Source organism: Panthera pardus, unplaced genomic scaffold (genome assembly GCF_024362965.1).
Source record: "Panthera pardus isolate Hobbes unplaced genomic scaffold, ASM2436296v1 HiC_scaffold_21, whole genome shotgun sequence".
Lineage (NCBI taxonomy): Eukaryota > Metazoa > Chordata > Mammalia > Carnivora > Felidae > Panthera > Panthera pardus.
In genome coordinates, this window is record NW_026526777.1 from 55,851,094 (window position 1) to 55,874,253 (window position 23,160).

General features: G+C 38.6%; 1 protein-coding gene and 1 long non-coding RNA gene across 3 annotated transcripts; one reads left to right on the top strand and one right to left on the bottom strand.

The window, feature by feature from the left end:
• Nucleotides 1–429: 429 nt before the first annotated feature.
• Nucleotides 430–19,939, bottom strand: GORAB (golgin, RAB6 interacting). 2 transcript variants are annotated; one of them, XM_019424521.2, is made up of 5 exons: nt 19,776–19,939; nt 13,871–14,228; nt 11,379–11,480; nt 9,289–9,429; nt 430–2,237 (listed from the first exon to the last, which is right to left on the bottom strand). In XM_019424521.2, exons 1-5 carry the CDS (start codon nt 19,834–19,836, stop codon nt 1,781–1,783), a joined length of 1,119 nt encoding a protein of 372 aa, XP_019280066.1. In that variant the 5' UTR covers nt 19,837–19,939; the 3' UTR covers nt 430–1,780. The 2 variants fall into 2 exon arrangements, with proteins under 2 accessions (XP_019280066.1, XP_019280072.1); XM_019424527.2 differs by lacking the exon at nt 19,776–19,939 and having other exon boundaries at nt 13,867–13,984.
• Nucleotides 19,940–19,982: 43 nt separating this feature from the next.
• On the top strand, nt 19,983–22,907 carry LOC109252229 (uncharacterized). Its single transcript, XR_002073894.2, has 2 exons — nt 19,983–20,288; nt 22,759–22,907. It is a non-coding gene; the product is annotated as an uncharacterized LOC109252229 (long non-coding RNA).
• The last annotated feature ends 253 nt before the right edge of the window (nt 22,908–23,160 follow it).

Consider the following 23,160-nt stretch of genomic DNA (forward strand, 5'->3'; position numbering starts at 1 on the left):
AATACTTCGACAGAGAATTAGATTGCGGCTACCTGTATGAAGCGAATGTTACAGAACCTCATTAATGATGAACTGTCCTTAACAGAGGCTTATATAAAAGTAGACGGCTGTATCTACCACATAGAGATACGGAATACATGACCGCCATGTAACACTTCAGGATACATACTAAATTGTTGGAAACATTAAAAAAAAATTTTTTTAACGTTTATTAATTTTTGAGAGATAGAGCATGAGTGGGGTAGGGGCAGAGAGGCAGGGAGACACAGAATCTGAAGCAGGCTCCAGGCTCCGAGCTGTCAGCACAGAGCCAGATGTGGGTCTTGAACTCATGGACTGCAAGATCATGACTTGAGCTAAAGCCAGATGCTTAACGACTGAGCCACCCAGGCAGCCTTGAACATTTTTAAGAGTAAACAGAAGACCACGTTATGGGTGTATCAGACTTGTTTATTCCTTAGAAAAATAAGAGTATTGGACAATGATGCTTTTAGTTTTTATGAAAGTCATTCATAAATAAAAACACAACTATCTATGTAAATGCTTCTGTTCAGAGAAGTCAGCACTGGAAGGCTATAATTTCAACCCAAATTACAGAACATAAAAATACACAGCTCATCCACATGAATAACCTCAAATTCATTTAAAAATAGGATGTCCCCAACTTTTTCGACAGTATTATAAATACAATATTACATTTGTCTTTATTCTCTTTTATAATAGGTTTTTTTCAAGACTTTAGTATTTGCACTTTTGGAATTTCTGATAAATAGATCATAATTTACTGTGAAATTCACAGATTTTGTGACAAAACAACAGTATTTATTTATATATTCACATATAGCACAATGTGGTGGTCAAGTATTAGTGAAGTGATAGTAATTAACAGACTATTAAAATCACCATTTGGACAATTTAAATGCTTTATGACAGGATAATTTATATCCAACGTATACAACACATATTTACAGACAACTTTAGAAAGAAAATATATCAATTTTTTTTGATAATCAATAGTAGTAATAGATTTTCTGTATTATTTTAGCCTCACTACAGAAACGTTTTCATTGTCTAAATTTAATCAATGTGCTGATTAAAGAAAAGACAATACATTAACAGTAAAATTATGCATGCTAATGGTGTATTTGTGTGTGTGTGTGTGTGTGTGTGTGTGTGTGTGTGTGTGTAGCAACTAATGAAAACTCAGGTTGTAAGTTAAAGCCATTTAACAGGCAAACTGAAGACGAAAATGTTACTGAAGCTGTCTGGTTCCTTCTGTTAAACTGCAGCTTCCAAGTTGGGTTTTGCAGCTCGACCACGATCCAATAGACAATTCAATATGCCACTTCTGTTAGTTTTTTCTCCTTCTGTCTCTTTCACATGCTAATTTTTATGTCTTTATGGACTACATAAAACAGGTATCTCATCGTCAACACCTCTCCTAGGAAAAGTCACAGGAGTCTGATTAGGTGTCAAGTATCACTTTCCATCTTACTCTTCTAGATTTACCTGGTGCAACACACTCTCAATCGTGTAGCGTCTCTTCCGTCTGTTTAGGCGGTTTGTTTCCACCTGGTATTAAGAGTGCACCAGGAGGACCTGGCCCTGGATCAAGGTGAACGTGTGCCTATATATCAAATAATCATAATGCGAGGGTTCAGAATGTCAAACATGTTCTGCTGAAACTAACCACGGATTCAAAGTTAACACCGTTTTATCAGAGCTCACGGCATAATCCACAACAGACGTTTACCAGCCGCAAGGTACAAACTCTGGCACTTCATGTGGTCAGAGCGGCTGAAATGTCCTTTACAGTAATTTTAACTTCTTGACTTTGGTCTGCATTCAGAAGGGGATTGCTACTGGAATTTTCACACCGTTCATCTACCTTTTGAGAAGCGGCTGCGTCTCGATGATTTCTGTTCTCTTTGGCAAATCCTAAAGTCACACTCTCCCCAGAAGGCTGAGGTGGCCTCTCCAGATGAACCATCTGTCTCCCTGCTTCGGCTTCCTGTTCGCGCAGCAATCTCTCCACCTCCACCTCAAGCTCCAGGGTCTCCTCATCAGCTTGTACATCCAGTTGTTGCATCAACTCCTCCAACTTCTTGGCCTTGCGGAGCTCATTTTGCTGTATGATGGTACAGAGGTGTTCAGTGAGTTGCTCTTTGATCTCAGTCTTGCGCTGTAGCTCCAGCTTTGCCGTCACGTACTCCGCTTCCGCCCTGTCAAAGCGCTTCCTGTGGGGACAGGTACACAGATTGGTCCATTGGTTTTCCACTAAAGAAGATATTCAAAGGAGGTTCTAGAAACAATAATTAAGCTCCAGAATTGGAAAGACGTAATGAAGATATGGATAGTGATACTTTGTGAACACTTGTTCTACATGTTAGACAAGCCAGGCTGTCGCTGCTGAAACTTCCACAACATCCACACTTGGACCCTCCCAACGTAAGCATGTTCTTCTGCACTCATGTCCTCTTTCCGAAGCTGTGCTTGAAGGCTAACTCAGTGCAAACTAGCTCCAGTGGGGCTCCAGCGAGAGCCCTGATGGGACAGTGCTTGTCGATTTCTGGCGCACAAACACTACCACCACCGGGGCCAATTTCAGGCTGCCCATGTGGCGCAGCTGAACGCAGAACTGGGAAGAGATACACGACGTTGGCCCTGGTGAACTGGTGCAGCCTGGCTCCAGCACACAGCTGGTTAAAATGTAGGAGAGGTAAAAAGTTAGAGAAGTGAAAAGCAGAAAATCTGTACCTCTTGATCAATGGGTTAGAAAAGGAAGAAATATTTTGGTGGAGAAGGATATGGACGGTGGGTCCAAGGCGAATGTAAATGATACTAGGTGAGGCAAGAAGCAAGCATCGAGTAAGAACAGAAAAACTTCAGGCCGGGTTTAGGAAAGGTTTCTCAGTCCTGGCACTGACCCCTTGGACCATATCACTCTGTCGTGGGGGAGCTGTCCTGTACATTGTAGGATGCAGAGCAGCATCGCTGGCTTTCTCCCACAAGCTGGTAGCACCCACTACTTGTAACAGCCAAGAATGTCTCCAGATGTTACCAAATGTCTCCCAAGGGGCAAAACTGCCCCCGGTTGAGAATGCCTGCGTTAAGTTGTTCTCTCTCCACTTTGCAACAGACTGTTAGACTTTGATTAGGGTATTTTATCTATTTACACAAAAACTCTGCAGATACGCAATGCCTGTCTTAGAAGTAAGGTAATTCTGGGGCGTGTGGGTGGCTCAGTCAGTTAGTGGCCGACTCTTGATTTCAGCTCAGGTCACAGTCTCAGGGTTTGTGAGTTTGAGCTCCACGTTGGGCTCTGCGCTGACAGTGTGGAACCTGCTTGGGGTTCTCTCTCCCTCCCTCTCTCTCTGGCCCTCCCCTGTTCACTCTCTCTCTGTGATCTCTCTTATTTTGTATTAGCTTGACACAAAAAGAAAAATTATCATACATTGGTTCACGGTCTTTGGTTTTCCACACAAATTGTTTGTTTTGTTTCATCAGGAAAAGAGATTGGCCCACATTCGTCAATGAATTATAAAAGCCACTAACAGTTGTGAAAGCCTTGCTGCCTTGCTGTTATGACTGCCCACATCAACTCAAAGAGAGAAGTAACTTCTGGTACTACAGTTACAGCAACACAAAAACAGGTACAGCTCCTGACACAAGATTCTGTCTTGAAATGTGATGAAAAAACTGAAAGGCTTTGATTTGAGAAAACCCAGGGTTCAAAACCTGCCTTTGCCATTTACTATGTATGTACCTGTTCTGGTCAAGGCCTTTTTTGGATGGAAAGGACAGACACCCAGTCAAGCTAGCTCGGGTGAAAAGTGGGTTTTACTGTAGGATACACGAGGCAATCTCCCAGGCATGTCATCAGAATCAAAAGCTATTCTCTTTAATTCTCTCATTTTGGCTTTCCAATCACACAGCCCAATATGGCCACCAGCTGTGGCTCCACATCAAATTCACTCCAATTTCTCAGAGCTCCACTTCCAGGAGGAGGACTTGGCTTGGCTTACCTTGGCTAGTTATCAGTTTAAACAGAGCTCTTAGTGTCCAGCCATGCCACGAAACCCTATTTAGTTTATGGATTAAATGTTCTGGAGTTGGCAGCCCATCTTTGTTCTAATCAGGTATGCCCCAGGGTCAGCTTCCGGAATACAAAACACAGATAGGCTCTGAAGGAAGAGGCTGGAGAATATGTGCGCAATGTCTGAAAATTCCAGTATGGTGACCCTTGACAGTATATTCAACTGAATTTTGGCTTATTTGTACAATGGTGATACTAATAGGAGTAGAGTATAGGACACTTCATAGGAGTGTTAAGGATTAAACCGGATAAACAAGGGCCAGTGCCTGGTAGGCACTCAAGAAACAGAATGTCTTCAGAGCACCAGAATTGAAATGCATTGCTTGTGTATCATTATAAACATGTACTGTATCTAAAATTAAAATTAGGCAAAGTTCAAGGACCTGGTGTTTATACTTGAAAACTCTTATTTACATCATGGTCATTTATCATATTTCATTTTTTTTACTGTCATCTAGTAAATATAAGAATGACAAAACTAGCTGTTTTTCAATTACCCTCTATGTTAAAAGAATTATCCTAAAGGAGCTCTGCTGGACATGTGAATCCCTGCTTTCCATACTTTATAACATATCCTATTTAAGAATGTTCTTCCATCAAGCTTAAAAGCTCTGACAACATTCTCTACAGGTATATGAATACCTTGTCCCCTACCCCGACTCAAACCTCCTTTCTGTGGCCTGTGGTCTCCCTCAGCCAGCCAAAGTCAGTTAGTAAAGATTTACTGACCGGGCTCATGAATGCTGAATTGAAATTAAAATTCGCAAATAGGTCCCTAGGTTTCCATTGATCTTTCACCCTGGATAAATCACTGAAGATTTTGCATTTTGTTTATTTATTTAAAGTTCTTCTGGCCAGAAACATGCATATATATTCTTGTACAGAGTGATTTATGTTTAAAATATTGATTAATTTCACAAACTGCTCTATGAGCCTGAGGGTCAGGTGGATAATACCAAATCAGAATATGATGACATGTTTTGGGACAGAATAATAAGAGCATTATACATAATACAGGAAGACAAATTGAACTGGAAATGTATTCACAGAATTACTTTGTTATTTTAAATGGACACTGAGTGATTTAATGAATGTTATTTAAAGAATTCTAGAAACTGTCTCTTGGTTTGGGGATCCTGAAATTTTTTAAGAATTCAATGATTAACTCTCGGCATTCCCTTAGGTTCCACCAATCTACTTTTAGTTTTCGGTTCCTTTTCTGAGTTCTACCTCTTTGTAAGTATCAACATATAAAGGTTTTTATCCTTTCTTAGAAGTCTTCCAGAGAACAAACAGAAAAACTACTAGTATTTTAAAGGATAGACTAAAACTACATTTTGCAATTACTATATGTGCCCATTGGACCCTCTTATAAATCTGAGATACATTACGGGATTGTTGAGATAGCATTTTTCCTGTATCTTGAAACATTTTGCCATTTTATCACCCTGGGCATTATTTCTTCATTACTCACCAATTATTCTCGTTTCTGCAGAAAAAAGATTAATAAGAAAACAGAGAATGATGGAATAACCTAAAGGATGATGCCACAGTGAAATAAATCATCACTGTTTACAGTAAAATAAATCACTGTTTAGCTGCCTTACTGTGTTATCCAAAGTATTACATCATCTTTAACTTTTTTTTAATGTTTGTTTTTGAGAGAGAGAGGACAGAGACACAGAATCCGAAGCAGGTTCCAGGCTCCAAGCTGTCAGCACAAAGCCAGATGCAGGGCTCGAACCATGCAAGAACTGTGAGATCATGACCTGAGCCTAAGTCAGATGCTTAACTGAGCCACCTTGGTGGCCCCTATGTCACCTTTTAAAAAGGTATAAAAAAGGACTAGAAACACGATATTTGTAATCTGTTCTCAGCTTTCATTGAACACAGTTCAGAATTAGTTTTTCTAGCCACAGTGGCAAAATAAAGTTGACAGATGAAGATATTTTGCAGCTATTAGACAAATCAAAAGACGAATGTTGTGGTAAGCTAAAAAATGACCACCCAGAGATATTCACCTCCTAATCCCCAGAACCTGTGAATATTACCTTACAGGGCAAAAGGTGTGATTAAGTTAAAGATTTTGAAAAGAGTTTATTCTGAATTATCCAGTGGGACCTTAAATACAGTCGCATGTGTCCTTTTAAGAAAGAGGCAGAGGGGGGCACCTGGGTGGCTCAGTTGGTTAAGCATCCAATTTCAGCTCCAGTCATGATCTCACAGTCTGTGGGTTCGAATCCTGCATCGGGCTCTGTGCTGACAGCTCAGAGCGTGGAGCCTGCTTCAGATTCGGTGTCCTCCCCCCTCTACCCCTCCCCCGCTCACGCGCGCTCTCTCTCTCTCTCTCTCTCTCTCTCTCTCTCAAAAATGAATAAATATTAAAACAAAAAGAGGCAGAGGAAGTTTTGAGAGAAGAGGAGGAAGCAATGTGACTACGGAGGCACAGAAGGTAGCGGTGCAGCCACAAGCCAAGGAGTGCCTGCAGCCACCAGAAGCTGGAAGAGGCAAGGAATGGATTCTTCCCTCAAGTCTCTGAAGGAAGACTGATGCTGCCAACACCTGGATTTCAAACCTCCAGCTTCCAGAAATGTAAGAGAATGCATTTCTGTTGTTTTAAGCCACACAGTTTGTAGTAACTTGTTATGTCAACCCTAGGAAACAATACAAGGCAGAAACAGACAACCTAGGTTCTAGATAGTGAAACTGATCACGTGCGTGAAATCTCAAGAGTATGAGACTTCAGAAAACACATCCTAGGTGAATTTTCTCAAACTCAGAACCAATGAATGAAAAATATGTATCTAAGGACAAAAAGGCAAGGTTACTCTCATAGAGTTAATAATTTCAACAGAACAAACTTGATCACACAGTATTTTACAAGTACCTGTACCATCTTATGTTGTGAAAGGATGTAACTGTTCTTTCAACTTTTAATGTTGGGGGCCAAACATTACTTGAAAAAAAGAGGACTGCTATGCTTATATTCTTATTAAACTTTTTAATGAAGTTGTTTTCCACAATCATTATTTTTACTTTTGTAAATTAGACATAAAATGACTGCACATTTATGTACATGTGTGCATATGTATATGAGCGTGTATGTGTCTATGTTAACAGGAGTGTCTATTAAACACAGATGGCAAACAGTGCTCCTAGTTCTTCCTGGTACAATAGGGGTCAAAGAGATGCTCTACACACATCCACTCTTGTTTTACAAGCTGGTCTATGCAGCATACAGCATCCTTGAAGTCACAGATATGAATAGTGGCAATAACTCTCAGTTTGGCTCCCAGAAGCTCTGGTCTCCTTGGAGGGGTCTACCCTAATGCTGTTCTACGGAAGCCGATTTTAAAGCAAATTCTGGCCTATTCTGTATCCAAGAACCTTTTGTGGACACAGCACTGTACCAGGTACTATAAAACTACAATATAATTTTTATTAAAAAAAAAAAGAAGTCAAGGAAATCTCCCACAGAGATGGACTGTCGTGGGGACTGGCTACCAGTAGAAATCTAAATCACAATACTGTTATCACCAATCTCTAATCTCTCAATAACCGCAGATGTAAATTTAGAAAACATCTTAATCTTATGCACGAACAAGGTATGATGCCGGTCCCAGTCACAACTGTCTATGGCTTCTCTGTGACTTACCTCAAGAGTTTAGGATTTTAAAAATAGCCTCACACATCAAATATGGATATTCACATACAACTATGCCAATATCAGTACCATGAGAAATTGCCATCTTTAGTTTAAGAAATATAAAAATTTATGTCAAATTTTTTTCCTACAGAAACTAAAGTTTCATTAAGCACATTTTATATGATCGGATGTTTTCTTTTTTAACCAGTAAACCCACTTTCTTTGTGGCTCTCCGAAGAATAAAACTATGACATTTCTTATATAATGTTCAATATACAAATGTATCCTTCTCCAGTCTCCTCCAGGACAGAATTAAAACATAATCAAATGATTTTCGGTTGAGGTATCTAGAATAATCTGAATTATTCATATTAAGGTCTACAAAGGCCTAAGAATGTTCCTCTGGTAAACTTAAGTTACAGAGAATAACATATGCTAAAAACTAGGCTGAGTTTAATCTTAATAAAATCTTGGTTACCTCCTTAATGTCCTTATTAATAGAAATAGGAACCTCCAGTTATCAGCTACTGATGGCATTAATTTAAGCAGTTAATTAATAAAGGCAGCCCATTAAGTCTAATAGCATGTGGTCAAACAACAATTACAAAAATCACAAGGACACCACAAACCTCTTTCTTAATAAACGGTGAATTGAAAACACAATCAAGCATTTCCGCTTTATTAAACTGTTCTATAAACATTCTGCTGCTGTGGTTTACCCTGGACTAATGAGGCATTCGGATGGATTTCTAGTGTTACAGAGAAAGATGCAAAACTGAGTCATTAACACAGCATTCCCTTGTGAGAAAAGACAAACCGGGATGATTAAAGCAACGCGGGAAGGACTGAAAACCCTGAAATTGGACTTAATTTTTTGCCCTTTTATCTGCTTGCAAGGTTCATGTAATTCTTTACATGTGTTCATGCATTTTTAAAATATTCCATGATGATTTTTTTTCTCTAAAATGCCAATGACTGAAACCAAGGAAACACATGATAGCTAACTATTATAGGCAGAATACAATTGAAAAGAAAAAAAAAAAGGAAAAACTTCAAGCTTTCAAGACAGAGTGGTATTTTCTTTAAAATACTTGTAGCCTTTTTAAAAAAAAAAGCTGGATCTTCTTTCTTTGGTGAAAATTGACATGAGAACTAGGCTCATCTCTAAGGACCATCTCAGATCATCAAAATTTCTTAACAGAAAGAGTACAGACTTGGTGTTAAAATAGCAGAATTTGGGGGCAAGTCATTAAGACTCTTAGAGTCCCAAGCATTATACAGATGATTGATGGTTTAGCAAAAAAGACTAAAACGTAAGTAAATAATGCAAGAAATGCGCTAACAAGAACAAGAGTAGGCCAGAGTGAAGGAAGACTTCAATAAGAACAGGCACTGGATTTAGTACAAAACAGGAATAAACAGAGCACCTGATGGCCTGATGGGACCGTTATGAGGCTTAAGTGATGACACAGATGAAAGCCCTTGGCCCAGCCAGCAGTAAATACTTCCGAAATTTCACTCCTGATTCAGAGTTCTCTCAACTCACCGAGCGTATGAATACTCAAGGCTGGCTTGATCAATCCGGTTCCTGAGGATCCCAATGTCAGCTGACACCATGTCATCTAAAGCTTGTAACTCCTTTTGGATCCGCTTTAGTTTCAGGGTCTCTGCTTGAGTTCTTTTAGATCTAGAAAAATGAATAGAAAAATAAAAACATTTTAAAATCACGTATCCATACGCAAGAGAAGTGAAAAAAGCAACCAACTATATATATGGTACTATATATACGATAGGATTATAATGTATAATTTTTAAAAATCAGAAAAAAAACACAAATCAAAATATAATAAACACTGGTAAAATTTTGGTATATCTCTAAGACTGCATTTGTGCTATTTTCCCTTATTCTAAGCTTTCTATTAGTATATAACATTTTCATACACAAAGAGTAAGATTTTTCAAAATACCAATAGTTCACTTATAGTTCTATATTCATTCCACGAGGATGAGAATAAGCACTAAAAGAACGTTATCTATATTCTCTTTATACAGAACATCTAAAAAAACTTTCCAAATTTCTAGCCTTAAATTCTTGCTCAGGCCACTTTCATTTGTCCGACACTTAGTGGACAGAAAGAATGGACCCTTACGTTAAACACCATTTCTTCATGTCTATTCGGTCTGAACATTCCTAGGACTCATTCCCCCAAACTTTTATTGCTTTGATTCCTGTGTTTTAGGCAAGACTACAGCTTAAAAGCACATCTAAGCTCAGTCCTCTCAGCACCCCAAACACAGTACACACTGAAGAACAGAATACACAGATACAAAAGCCTTTAATCTGAGTTCACTCACTTCAGAATTTCACACCCATTCTCACAGGAGAATAAAACTCCCACAGAAAACTGCTATCTTAAAACTTATATTCTCCTGATTTTTACTCCATTATGCATTTCCCCTTGTTTTCTGCCCACAGAATTAACAGTATGATTCTTTTACTTCAAGGACTTCACTGGTGCATTTATCACTAATCTAACCATGGTGTGTTTTCTCACATTTCAGCCTGTATCACTATTTCGTCTTAAACCAAAAGCACATCAAGAACAAGTGCTGAACCTATAAATCCTTTTATAAAATCCCTAGTGAACAGCCTCTCCAACCACTTCTAAACTGAAGACTACTGAAGTGATTTTCAAAAATCACTTTTCACTTTGAATAATCATGGTTTTTTCTTGAAACCTAAGTTCAGTAAGTTGCACATTTCCTGTTTCATGCAAATCAAGTGGGACCAGCTGGAGGGGGGAGAAATCATTTTCAAATACATATATCCTTTTGACAGATAAAATTCTCCATTACTCTTCTACCTACCTGCCTTTCTCTCTATCCTTGTCCCTTCCCCTCCCCGATACACACGGCAGTTTCAATACATAATAGTTTTGCCAGGCTTTTCTGGAGATCTAAGAAGTAAATGCCAAGAAAACTTGCTTGCATTTAATTCTCACTATTCTCAATCATTGCTTCACTGACGAAGTTTGGGTGGGTTCCTAAGGCGATAGCACACTGGAAAGCACAAACTAAAAGGGCAGAAAGAGTGGGTGAGGGGTGGAAAGTGGCTCAAAAGGGAACATTGCTGCTGGAGGCCATCATGATGCAGTGAAGGAAAAGGAACTGCTGACAAACCGACACCAGGAGGGACAGAAAAATCGAATCGCACACAGTATGGCAGAGTACTCATAATGGTGACCCCGAGTCATCGATGGCTATTCACTGCTCCCTTAGAATGTAATTTATTTATAGCAAATAAATTTGGTATAATCTATGCTTACAAAGTCCTCCTTAATGAATTAACACTGGAATTTCTGTACCATTTATAAAGGAGAATTATTTTAGTGAGCCTTAAAAGTAATGCTGTAGAGGGGCACCTGGCTGGCTCAGTCGGTAGAGCATGGGACTCCCGACCTCCGGGTTGTGAGCTCAAGTACCACACTGGGCATAGAACGTACTTTAAAAAATTTTTTTAAAAGAATGTTGTAGAGAAAATATCAACTTATCAGAACAGACAAGGGAAAATAAACATAAAACATGACAGAACTGACTGCAGGTTACAAACAACCTCTCCTAGTTCAGATGCCTCACCTTTCTGCAATAGCTTTAGCCAAAAGAGCTTTCTTACGTTTATTTTTCTCTTCCATAAGCCGTTGTTCTTCTTGGAGGACTTCCCAACGAGATTTTTCTTGCCTAGGGAGCGGAGTATAAAAATGAGTTTCAGAAACCCCATGCCACACCTTACCAGTCTCAGGCCTCTATGTATAAAATTTAATCAACCACATTATGTATATTTTCCTTCAAAAGCCCTCTTAAAAGGAACCCATCTGCAGCCCATTATTTTGTTCTAATAGGAACAAAGATTATCATTTGAAGTCAAGAAGTCTTACATAAATTGGCCCTTTGAAATCCATTATATGTATATAATCTAGGAAGCCACAAACTGGAAGCCAGAGTACTGTGGCATTTATTAGGAGTACAAAGAAAGTTGTGTAAGTTAATTATGTATTATATGCAAATGTTTCAGGAGAACAAAATTAATTGGCATGTAGCAAATGTCATATCTTTTAGAGTTTTCTATAATGAAAGTCTCTACCATTTAACACCCTCAAGACAATAACCAATGTTTATTTCATTTTTTTTTTTCAATTTGCTCACTTCTTTCCATTCTGAGACATTTTTAAAGAGAGTGAAACACTATGAGCTAAGACTTGAATACTGGACTCCACAATCTGTCCAATTCTGAAAGAAGTATATTAAAATTTCCCAGAAATTTAAGAACTTGATGTCGACTCAAAGTAACGACAAAGCTATTTATTCCTATTATTGTCATTTCTTATGGCCACTGTGTCAAAAATCTCTATTCTCAGACCTACTAACCACTTCCAAATTTATCATTTTCTTTCCCTTCCTAGAGTCTCCATCTTGGTACAGGCACTGGTCCTCTCTCATTTTGACTACTGCAGTAGTCCAGCCCAGCCAGCACCCTCCCCCAAATGGGCTGCAATCCTGACATGTGGGTTTTCTCTAACCATTGTTTTGGTAAGGGCATCTCTCCTCCAGAGGCCTGGGTGATATTCTACTGCATGGGGGAACTCGCTAGGTAGGAATTCTCAGCTTCCACATCCTTCTTCATTTCCCTAATTCTCTACTACTCTCTGGCTTAGCTCTTGCCTCTTCCAGAGAAGGGAGATGTCATCTCTGAGCATTCTCTAGGATACAGCTTTCCTTTCCCCTTCTTGCAACCTCCAATTTCTCCTTTTCAATGACAGTTCCTGAGATTACATGTCTATGAAAATTTTCCCAAGTATCTAAAAAAAAAATTATTTTCCCAACAACGTTCAATCTAAATTATCCAACTCAATTTAAACCCACCCTCCCCTACTTATCTCAGGCCTTTGCTGGTAAACTACACTTAAAGACATTTAAATACATGCAGTTGTTTGGGGCGCCTGGGTGGCTCAGTCAGTTAAGCGTCTGACTTAGGCTCAGGTCATGATCTCACAGCTTGTGGTTTCGAGCCCCAAGTCAGGCTCTGTGCTGACAGCTCAGAGCCTGAGCCTGCTTCGGATTCTGTGTCTCCCTCTCTCTCTGCCTCTCCCCTGCTCACACTATCTCTCTCTCTCAAAAAACATATAAACATTAAAAAAATTTTTAAAAAATGCACTTGTTCAATGTTGCTCTCATAATTTACATGGCTTTAGATCTCCTGTAAAAATGACTTCTTGGTTGTAAACCCCTGGTGGGCCAGGAAACACTTTAAACTCATAGTACAGAACCTGGATCAGAGAAATCGTAAGTTACATCGAAATAGAAAGACTCAGAAAATGGAAAACAGAAACAAATGGCAACCTGATAAATCAGGAGGAAACAAATACGAGTGGATATCAAAACAAAAGGTATAGGATAAAAATTCTGAGAAGAATTCGTAAGTCCTACATAGAACAGCAATTTCCACAAAACTGTTTCTAAATTCTGGAGGTGGTTTCTAATATAAACACATTAAATAAAGAATAAAAAGAAATCTAATGATGTAGCTGAATTGTTTTATCAGTCCTCTCAATTTCCTACACACTCTTCTTTGACCATCCCTTCCTATCTTTTCATAAACAACCTTTTCCAGGCCAGTGGAGATGGAGTGAAGCTGAAGAAGGGGTTCGATCTGGGATGAGGGGGAGCACTATGCATGTAAGAACTGCTTCTAGTGAGGGTCAAGGGCAGACACTTTGGATCCAGAAAGATTTGTATGTGAACCTCAACTCTGCCATTTATTAAGCTATGTATTTGCTTTGGGAATAAAGCATCTTTTCTGAGTCCAAGAAATCTCATCTGTCAAGTGAAAATAATGAACGTGTATTATAAGGCTGCTATGAAGACTACATGGCATAAAACATATAAAATGCCCAACACTGACTGGCTTACAACATATTTAGGTGGTAGCTATTCTTCAATAGTTTATTCATGATGTTTCTAGGTTAGAATATGAAAGAGAAAATGTTAAAACTGTATTTCTTCAAAGCCCAGTGGAGGGAAAAAAAAAGGTAAAATGGAAAAAAGTCTCAGGGATATATAGACTTACTAACAATTCCACTTTCTTTTTTTCCATTTTGCAATCTGGCTTTGGAGGTAGGACCTCAGTGTTTTTGTGACTATCATGGGAATTCTCAAGTCCCGGTTCCCTTGGTTGACCTTCAATCCCCTGTGGTTTTCCATCACCAACAGGAGAAGTGAGTGTAAGAGGATTAGGAGGAACAGGGGAAGAAGAGTGTGGTTTTTGAGTATTAAATCTTGGTTTGGGTGCAGAAAGCAGCTGCTCTGGAGGTACTGAGCTTGATCCATCTTGAAGTCCAAGTTTTTGGCTTTGCTCTTGAAGGGCTTTTTCTCGCTGAAGTTGTTGTCGACTTTTCTTCACAGGGAGACGCCGCTGTGGGTCAAATGGATCTATGTGAAAAAGAGGAGAATTCCTTTGTGTGAGCAACAAATAATTAGAATTTCTCTAAGAAAATAAAGCATTAACATTAATAATAATTCCACAGGGTTTCTCCCCCTTCTCTACCATTAAAACCCAGGGAAAAACAGCCATCTTCCTGTAGTATTTTTGACAGTTCTTCTATAATCATACTCTTAATATTTAACAAAAACTATCCCAACTCAAAACTGAGCTTAAAAGAAGTCCATTTGTCTGTTGAGTTAAGCCTCGGAATAAAAAGCAAGGTTTCTTTTTCAACTTGAATTGATAACTGACTAAGCAATTAATCTGACCAAGCAAAGCAGACAAATGAATTCTCTAATAGGTCTTAAATTTGACTTATGATTCTATTTGCTCTCCTGAAATAAAATGGTGGTTGCGGTTACAAATGGGCTGCACTCTTCTTAAATAACAGATCTTAAGCCAGTTTGATACATAGGTACATGTTATACATAAAGTATAACTGAATGAAGTCTCTTATTTCTAAGAATGCTAGTTAACCCTCAGATGTTAGCTTTCATCTTCCAGAGCAGTGCAAGGTTGTTTCCCCAAAGTTAGCTAGCCATGAGTCAATGTATACAGCTAGTTTTAACAGCAGCCTGAACAAACCAATAGAGGAAGAGAAAACAGGGAGAATTTTTTTTTACAAAAGCACTATAAAATAAATAATACCCCTATTATACTTCTTGGTTTGTCCAACCAGTGTTAACCTTGTAAGGCAGAGTACTGGAGAATTTGACTCACATTCATACTATATTTAATAAGAACTGTAAATGGTATTGTTTATAAAATGCCTGGGAAGTGAAATTGTGGTAAGTTCTTATTAATTAACTCAAATAGGGCTTTTAAAATTCTGCGTATTGACCCATGAAGCAACACAAGCCTATTATTTAAATCTCCCAAAGGAGAATTAAAAGCTCTGGAGTCATAGTTCTGGCACAGCTTTTGTTCAGCTCAATAATCGTAGACAAGTCAATTAATTATTCCATAACCCAGTTTTTCCAACTGTCAAATGGGTTGAAAATTTACCTGCTCTACTTAACTCATGAAGTTGCTGTAAGGATTAAATGAGACAGGTAAAATATTTTAAAACATAGATGTGCCATCGCAAGTAAAATGTTATTATTGTTGACTTTAGCCAGGAACACAAAGTAACCTCCTCTATCTTGAGACAGGAACTTATTCTTGACTACTGATCTTTATGTACACCAAAAGAAAATGCCATTGAGCTTACTTCCTGGTTACACTCACTAGTTGAATTATTCTTTTGCTTTTCACAGAAACTGCACAGGAGATTAAAAATGCTACAATAAAATAATAAACAAAACAGTAAACAAATCAGGCCTGAAACAATAAATAGAAAAACTCCTGGAACTAATAAGCCATTATAGCAAGGTTGCAGAATTCAAGATTAATATACAAAAGTCAACTGTTTTCCTATGTACCAGTAATGAACAAGTGGAGTTTAAAATTAAAAACATGATACTATTTGCATTAGCACTTAAAAAAAAAAAAAAAAAAAAAAAGGTAATACTTAGGAATGAATCTAAGAAAAGAAAGTACAAGATCTGTGAAGAAAACCACAAACTCTGATAATGAAATCAAAGAAATAAATGGAGAGATATTCTATATTCATGAAAAGAAGATTCAATCCTGTCTTATTTTGCAAATACTGACACAATGATCCTAAAGTTTATATGGAGAGGCCAAAGACTCAGAATAGCTAACACAATATTAAAGAACAAAACTGGAGAACTGGCATTACTTGGCTTCAAGACTTACTATAAAACTACAGTAATCAAGACCGTGGGCATTCGTGAAAGAATAGACAAATAGACCAATGGAACAGAATAGAGACCATAGGAATATTATAAAGCTTTAAAATAGTGTGGTATTGGTGCATAATAGACAAACTGACCAACGGAATAGAACAAAAGAACACAGAAACAGGTTCATACGTGTATGAAGCACTGGTATATGACTAAGATAGCATGGCCTATCAACAGCAAAAGGTGGAATTATTCAATAAATCGACTTGAAAAAACTATATGGAAAAGGTAAAATCAGATCCATACTTCACACCATATAAAAACAAACAAAACATTCTCCAAATGGATTAAGGATTCAAATGTCAAACCAACATTTTAAAACTCTTATTAGAAACACATTGCTTTATACAGTGTTTTGAATCTATATAGCTTATAACAAAAATGATTCTTAAAGATGCTTAATTGAATATAAGGACTAACATCTTATGGAAGGGTACTACTACCTCATGGTAGGGTACTAAGTGAAGACACAGAAAATGTGTACAAATTTGACCATATTAAAATTAAATACTTTGTTCATCAAAAGATTAATGTTAAAAGACAAGTTACAAGCTGGGAGAAGATATTTATCAGAGACCATATTCATAATATACCTGGAAAAGAACTAGTATCAAGAATAAAGAAAGAACTCATGAATATTTTCTTTAGACATTGACAGCATTGTAGTTGCACTGTTTTTCTATTTCCAATTTTTGTATTATGAAATAAATTTATTTTTTATTATAAGTCACACATCAAATACATGTATTTGCTACAGACACACATCCAACCTGTATGGATTATTAAAAAAAAACAGTCACATTTAAAAAAATAAAACATGGCTAGAGTAGACACAACTGCTATTTAAAGATAGGCATGTTATCCTCTCTTTTGGAACACTCAAGATAATTGTATTTATTGCCCTCCAAATCATATTACTTGCTTTTATTAAATGAAAGTATGAATGACATCTATCATTGACTGATGGAAGCATTTAATTGCCAATGCTCGAGTCTCAACTTTTTTCTCCTCGTGCCATGGTGAACTCCCATATGACAACATGAAAACACAATGACGAGTGACTATGTGGAAGAGTCACCTGCCAGTCTATGTTAGACATGAAGCTATAAAGAAAAATAAATCTTTATTATTTTAAATAATTGGTATCTTAGGGCTATTTGTTAACTGTAGCATAACTTGTCTCAACTTGATTTCATTATCACCAATACTTTTAAAATTTCCTACGTATTTGCCCCTTCCTGATCATATTCCCCCTTTCTAGTACTGGGTATTTTGATTTCCTATATTCCCAGAAGAATATACCTGCTTTGTATGATTTTGACCTTCTACAAATGATATCAGGTTGTATGTATTTTTGTAACTTGTTCTTCTCATGCATTATATTTATGAAATTTATACATGTTAATGTATGTGGGTATAGTTCATATATTCCCACTAGCTCTATACTGGCCCACTGAATGGCTGTATCACAATTTATCCACTTAAAAAAAAATTTTTTTTAACGTGTATTTATTTTTGAGAGAAAGAGAGACAGAGCATGAACAGGGGAGGAGCAGAGAGAGAGGGAGACACAGAATCCCAAGTAGTCTCCAGGCTCCGAGCTGTCAGCACAGAGCCCCACAGGGGCTTGAACTCACAAACCGTGAGATCATGACCTGAGCCAAAGTTGGACACTTAACCAACTGGGCCACCCAGGCACCCCTATTTATCCACTTTTATTAATGAACACTTGGTTTGTTCCCAGCTTTTCAGTATTATAAATACGAATGCAAAGAACATTCTTGATTTTTCCCAATGTGCACATGGGGTTTCTCTAGAGTACGGTCATCCTTATTTTTGCTGGCAACCAACTCTACCTTCATGGATTAATTCTATTTTTAAGGTTGGAAAACAGCTGGAAGGAGTCTTAAAAATGAAAAATCCAACTCCTCTACTTTCACACATGAGAAATCCAAGGCAAAAAAGATTTAGAGGCAGAGCTAGGAGATCTATAAGCCAATCACTGTGTCTGGTTATGAGAGTACAAAAATGCTAACGTGTTCTCTTACTCATGGTGGTCATAGACTAGGGGTTGGTGTCTATGCTTTAACATCTCACTACGAAATTATAGGCCTTGAAGCTAAGGTCTTTCCAACCCCTCTCTCTCCCAAATTGTAAAGATATCTAGAAATGTACTTCCACAAAATGAATCTATTGTTACAATTTAGTCTATATTAAGTCTTCTTTCCCTTGGCAAACTCACCTCTACTAACACATAATGTCTGTGAAATGTTCCCAAGTTCCGCCCAACCCCCAGCAGAGTCAAGTTCCTGCTAGCTCTGTTAACAAGCTCTTGTAAACTATCTATTATCACATTGCATTATAGCTTGTCTCCTCAGTAGACTATCAGTTCTCTGAATACAAGGATGATGCCTTGTTCATCTTAGTATGTAGATGTACTTACATAGTATGTACTATGTATGTAGCATGGATGTAGCTTTAGTATGCAAAATACAGAAGCTGATGCCTCTAACTTTGGGTCAGACCCGAAACAGGAATACTTGTACTCTGTACATACGAATATGGGAATGGATGTTCAAAACATAGAGCAAAAAACTGAGATTAATAAAACTTGATAGTTAATTACACACCGCAGTATAACTTTTATGATATGGTTTTTAAAGGCCTCTGGACCAGTCAAAACTTCCTCCATCTGTATAATCTACATTGGTCCTGTATTCCTACTTTACTTCCTTTTCCACTTGTTGGCCTTATTTTTACATCTACGCTAAAGATGCAGACTTACCTGAACAACATCCAATTTGATCACAAACTCTAACAAAAAGCATGCCAGGGCTTACTGAATTTTCTTCCAAAGTATATACATTATGGTACTAAGAGGGATGTAAACTCACAGAAGGAGTGTGCAGTACCAGGATCACCATACAGAATTTCATGACATTACATTCACAGTTTATATCACCAAGGGTTTCTCACCAAATAACAGTAAACTTCATTCCTTCATTAAAAGAAAACAAAATAGTACAAGTCCGTCCAATAACTACCCTACAAAGCCAGCGGGGGAGGCACCTTGTAGCTTACAACAGTCAATAGGTATAATTTCACATCTAACCTTTCAAAAAGTCTTGGTTTTCTGACTCTCAAGAGTTACAATTTCAAAAGTCATCTGGCAACCAGAAGTGCATGCAAGACTCCAGATGTATTGAGAAAAGCATCGTCGTTTTGCGTTTATTCAGATCCCTGTACTCCCTTGTTCCCAACCATTGTCAACTTACATACATACATTCATCACAATTCGAAGCTGGTGTGTGCCCCTCCCCCTTCTTTTACCCCAACCCCAACCCTCCAGCCGTGGACTTAAGGCAGCAATCTTCCCACAAGAGACGCCGAGGCAGTAGGCTCACTTCCTCTCCCAAGTCCCGTCCCTTTCACGGGAAAAGTCAAATTCCTGAAGTGGATTCCGGAACTTTCTTACCTGAAAGATCCCAGTCCCCTGGACCCGCCCCTCCCGCTGTGGCTCCCAAGGCTCCCACCTCTGGAACCCCTCAATGCCCTCCTCCCGTTAGAGCTCCCTCCCCAAACACCAACACTTTACCCTCTTTCCCGCCCCCTACCCCCTCAAAAGCTGCAGCCCCGCCCCTTCCCCTCTAGAGACCCAAGGAGGAAACCTCTGCAGGCACGTCCCGTTACCTTTAGTTTCCTTCAGTCGCCTCAGCTCCTCCTCAGAGAAGCCGGCCCAACCCCGCGCCATCCGCCTCGGCTGCCAGCGCCCCCAGAACGCCCACACCTCAGAGCCCCGACTGCCAACACGACTACCCAGTCACATCCGGGTTCTTCCCGGCCGCGGCGACCGACCAATCAGCGCGTCGAGCTCTGGCTACAAGGCCCCCGTCGCTTGCTGCGGGGGTCCTGCTCCCTTGGAGCTGCCTCCGGCGGTGCCGGACAGCCGGCCTAGGGAAAGCTCGGCCGCTCCGACATTCCTGTCTTCCGAGCCGAGTCTGCTCTCTCTCCCTGTCTCCTGCTCTCGTTCGGTTAATCGCTTCAAGAGATAAGGGAGGGACTGGCGACGCGGATGAGGATGGAGATAAACAGGCAGTTAGGAAGTGGCTACAAGTCGGCGGCGGAAAAGGGCGGACGCACCTGCCTCCGGGGTCCTCGGGGAAGTCACGGGGGCGGTACCCCTTACCCGCTAGGTCTGGCAGGGTGCGAGTCGGGGCTCCTGGGGGGTCTTTTCAAAACTGCGCTGGAATTGTCCTCCGAACTGACCCCAGAGAATGTTCGGATTTAGGCTTCTAATTGTGAAGAAACATTTCAGAGGGCCGGGATATAACAATGGGGAGGGAGCAGACATGTTCAGCAGGGTTTCTCTGCATAGCTGTCTCCCATGATTGTGGGCTGTTTCCATGTGTTGTGAATGGTTCTCGAAGACCTGTAGCCTATCTAAGGAATGCTTAAGTCTTTCCCCTTAAAAATGATTCCTTATCAGTTTTAAGTTCAGAGGAGACCATGGTAAAACAGTATCGGCGCTGGGGTATGGAGAAATACTAGGCTTTTCTCGCTTGGAGTCCTGATTTCAGTGTTGTGGTTCTATCCTGAGCACTTCTCTGGGCTTCTGTTTTCTCATTTTAAGCAAGATTTCAAACGCCAAGATGCAAGCGTTGTCAGAATACATAGACATGGGACGATTTAAAAGGGATCAGTTATTACATTTTTCATGTTTCTCATCACTAAAAATGCGTTTAAAAAAAAAAAAAAGCATTATTTTGGCTTATATTGCAAAATCCCGAGTGTGATTTGGTTTTAGTGTGCCAATATTTTTAAGCAAACTCAAATGAAGTAGACAAAATACCGTACCAAGAAAAGAGTTGGAGTCGGTATTTCAGGTTTAGATAGGTAGTTAGAAAGTGAAGGGTATTTGGAATTCCTCTCGTAACCTTTGAACTTTTAAACTTAAAAATTTCTGAAATTTAAGAGTGCACAAACTCTTCATTTTAAATGTGAACTCATTTTTCTTCACATTTAAAAATTAAAGTGCCATTCAAAAGGATTGGCGAGAAAGATCATCAAGTTTTGGAACATAGACTACATACTTGAAAGGTACAGATTTTCTAGCAGGTGGGGATCAGTAGCAATGGTTATTCAGTTTCCCATTTACAAGCATCAGCCATGTAGTTTCATCTAATAAAAACAAAGCACCTTGTAGGCCCCTGTTAGCTTTTATATATAAACTTTTTTTTTTTTTTTAGCTGAGGGTGAATTTCCAGAATTCTCAATAACGTTAATAGAGGTGGAAATTATGGCACTTCAAGAGGTTTGTGTCAGCCCTGAATAAGAACCAAAATGAGAGTGAGATTATAGTAAAAATAACATCTCTGTAAAATTACAGTTTCCAGTTTACAAGGTTCTAACTCTTGTTTGTTGTTTCTCTTGGCTTTCCCTCATGGTGACTGTTTTCTTCAAATGTTATGTAAATTGGGAGCTGAGCCTCAAAGAAGTTTTTTGTTTTATGAAAATCCTCTGTATCTTGGATTGAGAGACTGTTTTTACAGATTGATTTTGCTGGGTGCTAGAACTTTCAGTTGCTTTAAGTCAAATTTAAAGTAATTTTTTCAACTTGTGATATAAATTTGGATCTTTTCCCCTGTGTATGATCCAGGGGTCAGGTATCAGTTTTTTGTAGGTGCCCTTAAAATATACATGTATATATTTCTTCTGTATAGTAACTACATATATAGTTAACAGCAGGCTTCCTACTGCTTTTGTAGAGCAGTGGGCTGAGTTTTTTTAATCCTTTGTTTTCACATGGATCATCCTTTCCAGGCTCTGAACCCTTATTTCAGTGATCTTGCCTTCAAATGTGTATAGGAATCCCAACACCCAGCACTTATACTCAGGTAGAGTCCCCCTGGGGTTTGCTTTCTACATCTTTTTTTCTTTCTTTTAAGTTCTAGGATATATATACATATACGTATATGTATATATATATATGTGTGTGTGTATATATATATATATACATGTACGTATATGTATATATGTGTATACATATACGTACGTATATATATATATATATACACACGTATATATATATTTTTTAAATAAAAACATGTTATATGTTACTCACCGGTTTTATTTGTTTATGGCCAGAGGAAGCCATCTGTGATAACCTAGACCACTATATTCCCTCCAATTGATTCTCTAGCAGAGCAACTAGAGAGGATATTTTAAAAAATGAAAATCTAATGTGTGTGCCTGGTTAAAACTATAAAATGGCTTCTTGTTGCGCTTTGAATAAAATACCAGTTCTTACATAGGCCTGCACAATCTGACACCTGTCTACCTCTCCTAAGTGACCATTAGGCTTATCTTTCCCTTTACCCCACAGTCCCTATACTCCCGCCAAATTGACTTTCTTTAGAGGTTTGGAGTATGCCAGGCTCTCCCCAAACCCCTACTGTTCTACCCAGGGCCTTCCCAAAGGCTGTTCTATTTGGCCATAATAATCTTTCCCTTGTCTGGCTGATTCTTCCTGCTTCAGGTTTTGACTTGAATGTCCACTTAGACTTTCAGTGACATTCCTATTCCCGTGGTCTTTTACTTTAATAGCACTAATTACGACTCTTAAGTAATTTGCATTTGTTTGTTTACTTGTTTATTTTCTATTTCCCTCTGTTAGGTAACAGCTCCATAAGATCAGAGGATGCATCTTCTATTCACCAAGTGTGTTACAGAATGTTTGATGCCTACTGAGCCTTCAGATAAATGCTGAAAGACTAAACCTTTCCAAGTTAAGTATTGAGATTAAACATCCCCACATTTCCTGTATTCTGAGATTCCTTTCTACTATGAATTTCTGTGATGGTGAATAATATTAACCCCATTTATTACTTATTGCTTAGTTGCACCCATGGACTCATTGGTTAGTAAATAAAAAACTAAAATTAGGTTGAGAAGAATCAATATGCCCTTTTATTTTTTAATAAAGCCTTAAAATAGTATTTCAACAGTATTCTGCAGTTTTCAGTAAATGGATCTTGCACATCTTCTGTCAAATTTATCCCCAAGTAGTTAATAGCAT